Source organism: Notolepis coatsorum (assembly GCF_963971535.1).
Source record: "Notolepis coatsorum genome assembly, chromosome: 13".
NCBI classification, from domain to species: domain Eukaryota; kingdom Metazoa; phylum Chordata; class Actinopteri; order Aulopiformes; family Paralepididae; genus Notolepis; species Notolepis coatsorum.
In genome coordinates this window covers 51,144,252-51,156,773 of record NC_140177.1, presented here as the reverse complement: position 1 = coordinate 51,156,773, position 12,522 = coordinate 51,144,252, and the positions used below count along the sequence as shown (strand labels likewise).

General features: G+C 42.1%; 1 protein-coding gene across 1 annotated transcript in view; it reads left to right on the top strand.

Moving 5' to 3' along the window:
- Positions 1-244: 244 nt before the first annotated feature.
- asic1c (acid-sensing (proton-gated) ion channel 1c) overlaps positions 245-12,522 on the top strand; it is a gene marked incomplete at both ends in the record, with an annotated part of 397,500 nt that continues 385,222 nt past the window's right edge. The window contains one exon of the mRNA XM_084327294.1: positions 245-799. Within this exon, the coding sequence (XP_084183420.1) occupies positions 245-799 (555 nt within the window). The remainder of the gene's footprint in view (positions 800-12,522) is intronic.

Sequence of the window (12,522 nt, the reverse complement as noted above, 5' to 3'; positions counted from 1 at the left end):
AGCTGACAAATCCCTGAAAGGTGAAATGTGATTAAAGGGGAAACTGTTACAGAGACTGACAACCATTTTAAAAATAGCTGTTTGTTTTGATGATTGCCACTTCTCGGCGGTGGGGTGGGGGGGGGGTAAAGAAGCAGCTGTTGCCAAACCAACGCCGGCAGTTTGTTTCTGCTGTTTCTGTTGCTAAGCGAAGTCTCTTTTAACCTGTTAAGTTCTTCTTGGGGGAGACAGTGTTTTCGCAGCCATGAAGGGAGACTCGGAAGAAAGCATCGAGAGCATCAGGCCCTCGAACCTGCAGGCTTTCGCCAATATATCCACCCTGCATGGTATGAGCCACATATTCGCCTACGGGCACATGACATTCCGCCGCTTCCTCTGGACACTCTCCTTCCTGGGCTCACTCAGCTTGCTGTTGCTGGTGTGCATGGACCGGGTGACGTACTACTTCGAGTATCCCCACATCACCAAGCTGGATGAGGTGGCGGCCACCAACCTCACCTTCCCCGCGGTTACCTTCTGTAACCTCAACGAGTTCCGCTTCTCCAAAATCACCAGGAACGACCTCTATCACGTAGGGGAGCTCCTGGCCCTCCTCAACAACAACTACCAGATAGCCAACCCGCACCTGGCCGAGCCAGAGGTTCTCGCCGCCCTGAAGGATAAGGCCAATTTCCAGAACTTCAAGCCCAAGCTGTTCAACATGACCGACTTCTACAACCGCACAGGTCACGACATCAGTGACATGCTCCTTCAATGCACCTTTCGGGGAACGGAGTGCTACCCGGTGAACTTCAGCACCGTGAGTATATTGGTTTTTCCATACTTCCATACTCGTCTTCTCTCCACTTACTGTGGGTGGTGGTGTGATGTTCCGTTCCTTTCCCTCCTAGACTCTGCAGTCTGTGCGGTTTATGTTCCAAGGGAAAACCTAGACTGTGTATTTTCTTTTGCGTTGTGGTTTGTGCAATACATTTGAGTCGGCTTATGTTAAAGGAAAACTCCAACATTTTGGGAAATTAGCTTATTTGCCATCTACCCTGGAGTTAGACAAGAAGATGCATACCCTTTTCTTCTCTGTGCATGCAGTAGGAGTAGGAAGACGTTGGGAACTAGGCCAATGGAGGAACCTACTTCCAGTGACTGACGCTAAGCTAGGCTAACGGTGCACGTCTTCCTACTCCTACTGCATGCACAGAGAAGAAAAAGGTATGTATCTTAACACTCCAACATTTTGGGAACCCTGGAGTTAGACAAGAAGATGCATACCTTTTTCTTCTCTGTGCATGCAGTAGGAGTAGGAAGACGTTTGGAACTAGGCTAATGGAGGAACCTACTTCCAGTGACTGATGCTAAGCTAGGCTAACAGTGCGTGTCTTCCTACTCCTACTGCATGCACAGAGAAGAAAAATGGTATGTATCTTCTTGTCTAACTCCAGGGTAGATGCCAAATAAGCAAATTTCCCAAAATGTTGGAGTTTTCCTTTTAAGTTAACGCTATAACTATTCTGCTTTGAGACCACATTGTGCTTCTGTTCTAGACCTGAGGTGCACTCTTGGGGCTCACGTAAGGCTACTGCTGAGCGTGGGAATTGATTGTCATGGTTTTTATTCACTTATGTGTAACCAAATCTTTTGAAGCTTGTGTGAAAAGGTACAGGAGATACAGCTTTTATTTTTTTGCTACATGTTCTACTTTAATTAGTGATGTTCGACATTCAGTTGCCATTCAAATCCATGAATTAGGAATAGATTCATCAGTTACATATCATAGAATTTGAGCCATTGCCACTGATGTTTGTGTTGGTGTTTTAATACGTTTGTCAGTAAGGCACGTTTTCAGATAGAGGGAGAGAGATGGGTGATCACTTTCAGTGATGGTTTAGTCATATGTTAAATCACTTTGTCCACAAGGTGCCATCTCAGGTCAGGTGTGGTGCTTTAGAGCAAGCATAGCATATACAGTACACCAATACCTATCCTGGGGAGTATTTCACCAAGTAGCATTAGCAAGTTAGCCAGACAAATATTGAACTGTATCTCTATGTTTTTTTATTTGAATCTGTGAAACTAAACTTGGAACTTAGGTTAAGGAATGTGATTCAGTCATACATGAATGAATGAATGAATGAATGAATGAATGAATGAATGAATGAATGAATGAATGAATGAATGAATGAATGAATGAATGAAAACTTTATTTAACAGATTGCAGAATGGGTACAATACAGTACGGCTCAATACATACAATTGTTAAGGGGATGCAGACCTGAGAAAGACGTTTGTCTTGTTTCCATCAGGGTCCCCCATTTTCAATTCATATAGACATTTATGACATACACAACATACATGACATTTATGGCATAGGGACATATAGGTATTTAGTACTGATACATTTGTGACATAAACGGTATTCAAATATACAGCACTGTTACCCCTAGATCCTGACAAAGTATATACATATGATGGGGAGGGGACTGTACATTAGGAGGGGGTGGGTGGGTGGGAGAGAAATATACATACGGCGGGGAGGGAATATATACATGCGGTGGGGAGGAGACTGTCTATTAGGAGGTGGTGGGGGTTTTGGGCATTTACGGTGGCCAGTTTCGAATTGCAGCCTCCCGTAGGTGCTCTTTAAGAGCGGTTTTGAATGTGGGTAGTGATTCACATTCCTTTACAGCTTTGGGTAGGGCGTTCCACATTGTTGTGGCATAATTGCGAAACGTGTTTAGTCCCTTGTTTGAGCCGAATCTGGGTTTTACATGATTTGTTGAGCTTCCTCTGGTGTAGTGGTTGTGGTATTCACTGACCTTTGGGAAGTATTTTGACATGTACATGGGTACCCCGGTCGTATAGTGTATCTTGTAGACCAGGCCCATTGCAAGTTGCTGTACTCTGCCGTCTACTCTAAGCCATCCTAGGTTGTCAAAGTGGGCAGGGGTGAGGTGGGTTCTGGGGTTCAGGTCAAGTAGTAGTCTGACCAGTTTTGTGATGTTTGTAATTTTGTTTTAAGCGCCTTTGAGGTGCTTTGGTACCATGAGGTTCCTCCTGACATATTATGACATATCATATTATGAACATAATGTCAAATGTTATTCAGTGATGTTTTTTGGAAACTAGTCTGACTTGTTGATCTTGTTTTGTGATATACCCCCCTGATCAATCAGAAAGGATTTTGCCACCGTGATTACGTGTGGAATCCGAGAAACCTCTCACTGCTGATTTAGCAGAGCATGCTGTGAGTGGGCTCAACCTGCATCTTTTGATTTGGCAACCATTTAGATATCAGTATCTGTCCTGTGTTTACTTCCCAACATTTAAATATTAATTGGAAGCTGCTGTGATACACGTGTTCCATATGTATGAGAGGGATTGTTCCATAATCAGCCACAGTTTGTTATGCATTTCCAGTGGGCTAATCCGAAACGCTGACACTCCGAAAGTCACTTCGCAAGTCATTCGGAAACATCAGAGGAACCTCTCAAGCAAATTACTTTGTTTGGATTGTGTTACACTCCTTACTTTTTTGCCATCTTTTCTTTCCCCCGTTTTGAAGAGGTTCTTTCACTCCGCCTATGAGTAGTCTCTTTGATCATGGGTTTTCAAAGAATTTTCCCACAAAATGGTGTAGTGAGACTTGTGAGTCTATAAATGTGTCATCCAGTGCTGTCGATTCATAACTCACAGCAACATTACACCTGGACCCCCCTCCCCCCCTGTTCCATCATGTGTTTGATTGAAAGTCAAATTTCCACCCGAGCCCTTGGCTGAAAATACAAAGACATGAGATAAGTCTCACATGTAGACGCACTCACTCACACACTAATTCGCTGGAAGTAGGTGTGCCAGTGTAGCCTAGTTCCCAACAGTCACGAAATACACTCCAAATACAACTTCAAAACGTTCCTGTAAACATGTGTACAGTATTTACCACATGGACAAAAAAAATACAGTCTGAAAGCATAATACATGCAACGATTTGAACTGTTATTAGTGAAATATAAGATTATAGAAATCTCAGGGCATGGAGTCGGAAACCGGCGCATATTGACGGGAGGAAGTGGCGCAGCCAAAAGTGAGTAGTCTTTTGAAGGAAGAGACCAAGGGTTTTCGATGGAGACATTTAGAAAAACTACACTACCCAGCTTATGCCAGCCCCTGTCAAACTTTGAGCCGTTTGACGTGAAATAATTTTTCTGTGTTATTTTCGGGATCATATCTCACAGGTCTAACTAACCTGAACGTTATTGGCATAAATTAGAATGCAGTTCGTTTATCTACATTTCTGTGAACGTCTAGCAAAGAATGGCGTTGCAATCTGATGAAAAATGGTGGAGAAATTTACATTATAAACAAGTAACTGTACTTACAGTAGATTTCATTCACGGTTTGTGAATCACGCCTGGTGATACTAAATCCAGATTGAACTCTGCCATTGGAAAGGGGAGATTTGGCCCGATCCATAGATGTGCGACTTGGCTATAATAAGGTAATTTATAGGCCTGATATTCTATATTCTATAATCATATTTAAAATTGCATGTGTCCGGATGACAGAATTCAGTACTGTATCTATAAAACCTTCTTTTAAATCATCTTCCCTTTATTCATTTGCTTAGATTTTGAATTTTAGCATGGTGTTATTCACCGTCAAAGATGAAACCTTTGTTTCATCACAATTTACTCAAGCCTAGTAAGACACAATATTTCTGACAATGGGAATACATTTCCTGAGATCCATAGATGTCCCTAGATACCAAGAACATGCAAATGGCCTTGTAGAAGTGGAGGAATTTTACTTAGGTACCGTAGCAGTAGTTTATTGTCACATATAAAGTACATGTACATTACAGTGTGATGCTTGGTTCATACACATACAGCTCATTATAGTAATATTCCACAATTATTACAGTTGGTAGTAATAATGGCACACATAAATTCACACCAACATGCGCATTTGTTGATACATGCAGGACTAAGTATTGAGACCGAAGTATGTGTATGCACTGAGAAAGCTTGCCACGTTAAACTTTGGCCAACGGGCTGTGAAACAAAAGTAGTTTTCTGGTCTTCATCCTCTTAGCAGTTGTTAGTATTGAGCTGTACTGTATTGTACCCATTCTGCAATCTGTTAACACATTGGTTGCCAGCCGGATATGGCGATTTATCGCTTGAATGCCACCACGTTAATGAATGGGAGGGCGAGCACATTTGCGAACGCATAAACTATATCTTAAAGTATGGCTATGTGTCTAATACACCCGTCGTTTATCAATGACTTGCTTGCAATCAACATGTACGAAACTGATTGTTTTTTCATCAGTATATTTCCGTTTTATACCGTTTTGAATACGAGTATAGTTTCTGAGATTTCTAGTCATTCCAGAGAAATCCGCGAAAATAGCCATTTACTGGAATACACAAAACATGTTGTCATTTTACGGCTGATTTATGAATCGTTTTCAAATAAACGCTAGATTATTGCACGCACACACACACACACACACACACACACACACACACACACACACACACACACACACACACACACACACACACACACACACACACACACACACACACACACACACACACACACACACACACACACACACACACACACACACACACACACACACACACACACACACACACACACACACACACACACACACACAGACGTTGTGCAATCTGTGAAAAACAACTCTGATTAACCCAAAACTGGTAAAATAGATTCCTTACCTCAGATCAGACGTTCTGCAAAAAGATGAATCCAATTCCTGATCGCCATTCCAAATATATGATCCAAGCTGATTCCAGCCTCGCCAGTGACTCTGGTAACACGACACTGCTTGCCAGAGGTGGGGAAACCCTGGGGCGAAGTTTCTCTCTGATGCACTTTTTCACTAAATCCAATCCAATGATGTGTGTTGTGAAGGGCCAGATTAAACCGAATATTTATATTTATTTATATATATATATGTTTAATTGTATTTGTATATTCTCTAATATTCCTTGATATCCCTTGTATATTCCTTGTACAATATGCATTGAATATCCATTCTAGCCTACTGAACATCCCATAATAGTCTCCATTCTACTATTGGTCGAGACCTTGGTGCCAGGCTGCCATACCCCCCAGACCCAGTTCAAACGTACCGCTCAACATGTACGAACAAGTCCTAGTTCCGCGTAGGAATCTGGCTACCGCACCACTAACGGTACTATTTGTTCATAGTGCGTATATATACTGCGCTACTAAAGTAGGACTTCCCTTTTCAGTCCAGTTTCTTACCCTCCAATAGAGTGACAGACGTAAAGCCTCCCCGCGACGCCACGTGTGGGAGTAAGGCCAAGTTCGGCCTACCATCGGTATTGAGACATCGTGTATATTAATATTTGAATAGTCATATTTGGCACTATATCGTCGAGTTGGACGTAGTCTATTAAGCTAATAATAGTCTGTTAATATATAGTGCTTCGTGCGGTGAGAATACTACCGTAGTCAGTACCCCATCGTTTCGGGCAGAGAACTGGCTGCTTATCCAGGATGGTCGACCCCATGTGAGACTGCATCCGAGGAGCCCCAGAGCCGACGAGCGAGTGGACCTGTATACCGGATTATTCTACCGACGACAGCCCGCCTTCCCAGGCACGGATTATGCTTTGTGTACAGTGATTATTCCATGGATAAAGACCCCCGACACTGCCGTGTGTTGGAACCCCCCCCCCTGGAGAGGACGCAAGGTGAGGAGACGCTCTGCAAGACGAGGTCGCTTCACGTCTCTCCCCCGTGGACCGGAGAGAGCCGGCTCACAGAGAGTCCACCTGCTTTCATCTGTGGTCCAAGGATCGCTGGCGCACCGAGCTGCACAACTGTGGGTTCACCCAGGATACCCTTGGCCGGACGAGGCAGCCAGACTCTACCCCCCCCCCCCTCCTACTCCTGTTGTCTTACAAGCGACCGGATTACCCCCCTTAGTGTATCCAGTCTTATAATCATTAAAGTATCATTGCTGTTATTCCCTAACTATTCCAGGTCGTATATTTACCACCTGCGCCATCAGAGATTGGACATTCTCTATTGATATACCGACGAATACTCTTTGCCATAAAAGTGCATACTATTTCAATTCATAAATGTAATTAAGTGATTAAGTGCTTGCTCTACACACCATCGCTGTGTAGAAATAAAGACCTATTTCGACTTCGTACATTTGTGTTGGATCCGTTTCATCTACGTGAGAGTGTTTATCATAATATATTTATGCCGAGTACTGGGTGGCCGAATATAAAGTACAAAGGTAGTGGTAGTAAGTATCATATCTAGTAATACAGTCAGGGAATTGTACCCCTCAGTTACAATGTGCATTACCATCCGGGAGACGATATGGGGCGGTATTTGCCCTTTTCGAGCTCAGAGCCATTCCCAATGATTTTATCCACTTTTTCTCCCATTTTCTATATTTTCTCCCATCCCAATTTCGTATCATCCAATTCAACCCTCCCCTGTCACAAACGCTGTTTCTTGCCTCCCACAAGCCGGCTGCAATGTGGACTAAGTCATACATAGCACAAGTCCCGTCCGGTACTTGAGGTAACAGCAGTCGCATCTTTTCACCTGCGCAGCTCGATCTCTCAGTGGCGAGGAGTAACGCGTGGGAGGCTCACGCTGCCCCCGACACTTCCTGATTCTACTGCGCAGGCGCACCAACCGACCTGTAGGAGTCGCTGTCCACAACGCCCGATCCCCACCCATCAGTTTCCCACCCCCTAATACGGCCAATGTGTATTAGTATGAACGACCAGCTAAACTGAAAGCAATGTGAATGAATGAATGAATGACCTTTATTTATATAGCACCCTTCACAGCACGAATGCACAGGGTGCTTTACACTACAGCTTAATATAAAAACACAATAAAAACAAAATCAGAAATAAATGACAACAACAACAAACAGCAGTTAAAAACAGTGAAACCAGATAGAAAAAGTAGAATAAAAGAATTTGGATAAAATCATGAGTCACTAATTAAAACAAAACTATAGAACAGTGAGGACAAGAAAAGTGCCTATGCATGACCAAAAGCCTGTCTGTGGAGCGCTGGGCTCGAACAGGCAAGCCCAGCGTCTCCGTCATTCGTGGCGAGCGCCTTGCCCACTACGCCACGTAGCCACCCTAGCCATTCCCAATGATAATGTCAGGCTGGAGGGATGAAAAAGGAATGGATATCGCTAATAAAAGAAATAACGATTAAATAACGAGAAATCTCGTGATTGGCAACCAACGCATGACCCAATGTGTTAATAAAGTTTTCAATCAATCAGACACAGACACTGATCTGATCTTTGATCTTTCGTGTGACGAGCTACTGAAAGTCAAGTTCACTGGACAGGCCCTCGCAAATTTCTGGATATCAGTCCAGAACGAGTACCCAGTGTTGTGTAATACTGTGCTGAGAAAGCTTGCCACGTACATTATCATGGAACTGTTCAGACTTCCCATTAAGTAAAATTTTTTTATATTCTTGAAAAGCGCATGGGAACGCATTTTCTTTTTTATGTTCTGGCAACATAATTTTGGCTAAATATGCCTCATTTTATAAATGTGTATACACAAACAATTCCGTTGCTTTTGTTGATAATATTCATTAATTTCATTGATAACATAGTGCTGTAATTTCATTCACCCTTGTGCTAGAGGCTTTCCATGTATCCCTCTATTTAGATGGGGTATGACACGACGCAAATATTTGCATTTAAATGGGGGGAAGGGGGAAGAATGGAGACACATTCCAAACTAGGAGAGCTATAGCATTTAACACCTTGGCATCCTTTCTTCCTGGTTCAGTTGTTGGCATCCACAAGTCACAAAACTTTCAAGACTACTGTATGCTCCAACTTGTGTAGTGTTTTCATAAAATAACGCATTCATGTGTCTAATTGTATATTAAAACATATAACTTAGAACAGCCCAATTCCAGATGTGCCAGCTAATACAGGCTACCACAACGCATGCTACATGCAATTTGCTAATGTAAGGAAGTCAAATTCAAAGTAAACTTTATTGTCAGTTTTCCATTTGTGCAAGACATACAGAAACTTGAAATTGTGTTACCCCCTTCCCACGGTGTATATAAAAAAAAGATCTAGACAATATACAGCACAAAATATACAGGACTGCGAGATATGTACAATATAAACAGTAACTAAAATGAAATGAATGAATTAAATTAAAAAGAGCTAACAGCAAAGCTACCTTCAAGTGAGATATAGTTTGGTTAACTAAAGTAGTACTTAGAAAAGCAGTTCAAACTACATGATGGTCCACGTATGAAATGTACTGTAACACCAAATTATAACTCTATTCACATACGAATTGATCGATCGAATTGAACTCCAATTTTTTTTTTTTTTTTTGTGTGATTTTTATGTGTAAACTAACTGTCTCAGTCAAATGGGAAAAGTAACCGTAATCGAATCGTGACCCCCAATAATCAAAATCAATTGAGTTTTATTGTAAAGTGCATGCTTCTTACTTTAATAGCATGCCTACCAATCAGACATGAAATAACACCAAATAGTTAACTTTCTGTTGTATGTATCCTGTATGTATATCTTAACTCATTCACTGCCAACAACGATTATACTCGTTATTGGCCGCCAATCGTTGAACGCCAACAACGAGTCTACTCGTTATTTGATCGTTATTTCTTTTATTCGATATTTCTATTCATTACAGGCCCACTGAATCTGGGTTAACATGGGGAATCCTCATGCCAATGTAAAAGTGCAATACCGGTCGCATCACGCTAGACGGCGGTATCAAGCACCCTTTCTACCCTTGTATCTTTCTCTGTGGGACGGCCCCAGGTCTCAGGTTTCATTTTCCCTTGTTGGGCGAGGCGAACGGTTGTCCCGGTTCCATCGAAGCCCGTCAAATATCTCCGATCCATATGTTGTGGTGAAATATGCCGTCGAGCAAATGGACATTGGATATAGCAGATGGTGATCAAACAATTGGAATATTCTTTTTGGATTACTCCTGGCCACAGGTAAGGGCGATTTGACGTAAATTTGAGCTTGATCCTGCAATGCTTTCACACCGATCGGGCTGATAACCGTTTTTAGTGTTCAATGCGAATGCCGTTACTGACAATCAAATAATCAGAAACGACCCCCCCCCCCTTTCACGCATTCATGATGGAACATAATAGCTATGATCTAGATTTGATTTCGGAACAATAGCGGGTTCAGGCAAGAAACGTCTACAATGAAATCGACGTATACTGCCATAACTAAGCATTTCATGAATTACCGTAGGCCGCTCTAAAACCATACTTATATTCACCACGGTATAACACAGGAACGTATGGATGGAAAAATGTTCTCTTTTTTGCATCTTGACCGGAAGAAACTCAATGTCAAATGACTATAGTATTGTATCCATGGCTATAATATAGAATATAAATTTTGCTCTACAAACAAGGTGACTAACTCCCATTGTTTACAGCGTGGCAGTAGCTACCATAAGGCTAATAGCTGGCAGCCAATGAGTTAACAGGTAAAACAGTCAACAAAATGTTAAACTTGCATCTCTTTAGTCCATTTACCAACTTGATCATAACAGGCTTGTCAACTTAGTTGTCAGAGCATCTCTTACGTATATGACTCATACTGTCTCAGCAGTCTCTCAAAGTTCTTGTTCCTTCTTTTTATGTAATTGCTCAAAGAACTTTTATAGACATGTAATTGCTCAAAATCAGCAGCTCTCTCTCTCTCTCTCTCTCTCTCTCTCTCTCTCTCTCTCTCTCTCTCTCTCTCTCTCTCTCTCTCTCTCTCTCTCTCTCTCTCTCTCTCTCTCTCTCTCTCTCTCTCTCTCTCTCTCTCTCTCTCTCTCTCTCTCTCTCTCTCTCTCTCTCTCTCTCTCTCTCTCTCTCTCTCTCTCTCTCTCTCTCTCTCTCTCTCTCTCTCTCTCTCTCTCACGTTGACTGTGTCTGCACCTCGCTGTCGTTTCCCTGCTGTCTGTGGATTGCTACAGTACAAGGGGGGTGGGGGGGGGGGGGGGGGGGTGGAATTAGGGCCCAACGTTCTATTTAAAATAACAACAAGCAGCAAGCAGGCTAAGAAATCAAACTAAGTGAAGTGTTCTGTCTGTCCATCCATCTCCTGTGCTCCATTTCAGTGCTGTGGACAGCCTGCAACTTCACAAGCAATCTACACACAACAAATTGAGCTGTTTATGGTTCTGAAACAACAGCAATAACTATTTCCTCTCCTCTGCTCTCCATTCCCCTCTCCTCTTCTCACCCCCCCCCCCCCCCCCCTCATCTCCTTATCACACAGAATTTGGCAGTCAATATACAGTGTACAGGACAAGGGGAGTCCTGTATGAGACAAACCAATTAAGCCCAATATATGGGATATCTCAGCTAATACAGGACAGTTGGCAACCCTATAGTACTGGTAAACATAAAAGGTCTTCCATTCAAAATTCGAATCAAGTTTAAAGAACCATTCCAATGATGTTAATTAAAAAAAAAAAAATCTGGAATGTTAATGTTGGGAGTGTCATTTCTCGACTTCAGATGTATCACTTGATTTGTGATAACTGTTTTAATGCACTCTCTCTGAGCACAGCCAACTCTCAGCAGAGTATAGGAAGAGGGCACTCAGTCAGCGGGAAAAATGGATGGGAGGTGATGTCCTCACTGAAAAATCAACACCACCTCATTCACGTCACTGACAAAACTGTCACATGTGCACACTTGCTATTGTCTGTTCATAGCAATCAATTGCTTAATATCAGAGATTCAGTTCCAATATTGTAAATAAGATATTCTCTCATTTCGCTAGCCTAGCTTACACTCATTGTCTAAACTCTGAATCTGAATCTGTATGTCATCACAAAAGGATAATATGGCATCAATATGCACCCAAAATATAACATCCCCAAAATATAAAATCAAATAAGCTTTTTTACTGGTATAAGCAGTTTTTACATCCCACTCTCAGGTCTGCACATTTTTCCAGAGCTGATGAGCTGATAAAGTAGCCAGGGAGACCAGGTCTCAGCTGTCACTATTGAAAGGAGATGTCAGGTTAGCATCATAATACAGGAAGCTTTCAAATGTAAAAATAATTAAATGGACCAGTGTGATCGGTTGCTTTGGGAGATTAAAGGCATCGTTCAGATTTTTTGACATGAAGTGGTATGAAATACTTTCCAGTGGTGTAATGGAAGCATAGCCATAGCTTATTTACTTAGACCCATGGTCCAAGTGCTGGCTATGAGCCGGGCAGCTTCAGAAAGAAACAAAGAACATTTTAACCTACACCACAACATGCAAACACACGTTTGAACTAGGGCTGGGCGATATGGCCAAAAACGTTATCGCGATAAAATTATTAAATTATTTTCATATAACTCGATATAGATAATTATCGTCGATATAATGTCTGTCAAGTTTAATTAACTTCTTATGCCCGGCGCCGATGGACGGGCTATTAATAGACTTGTTTTG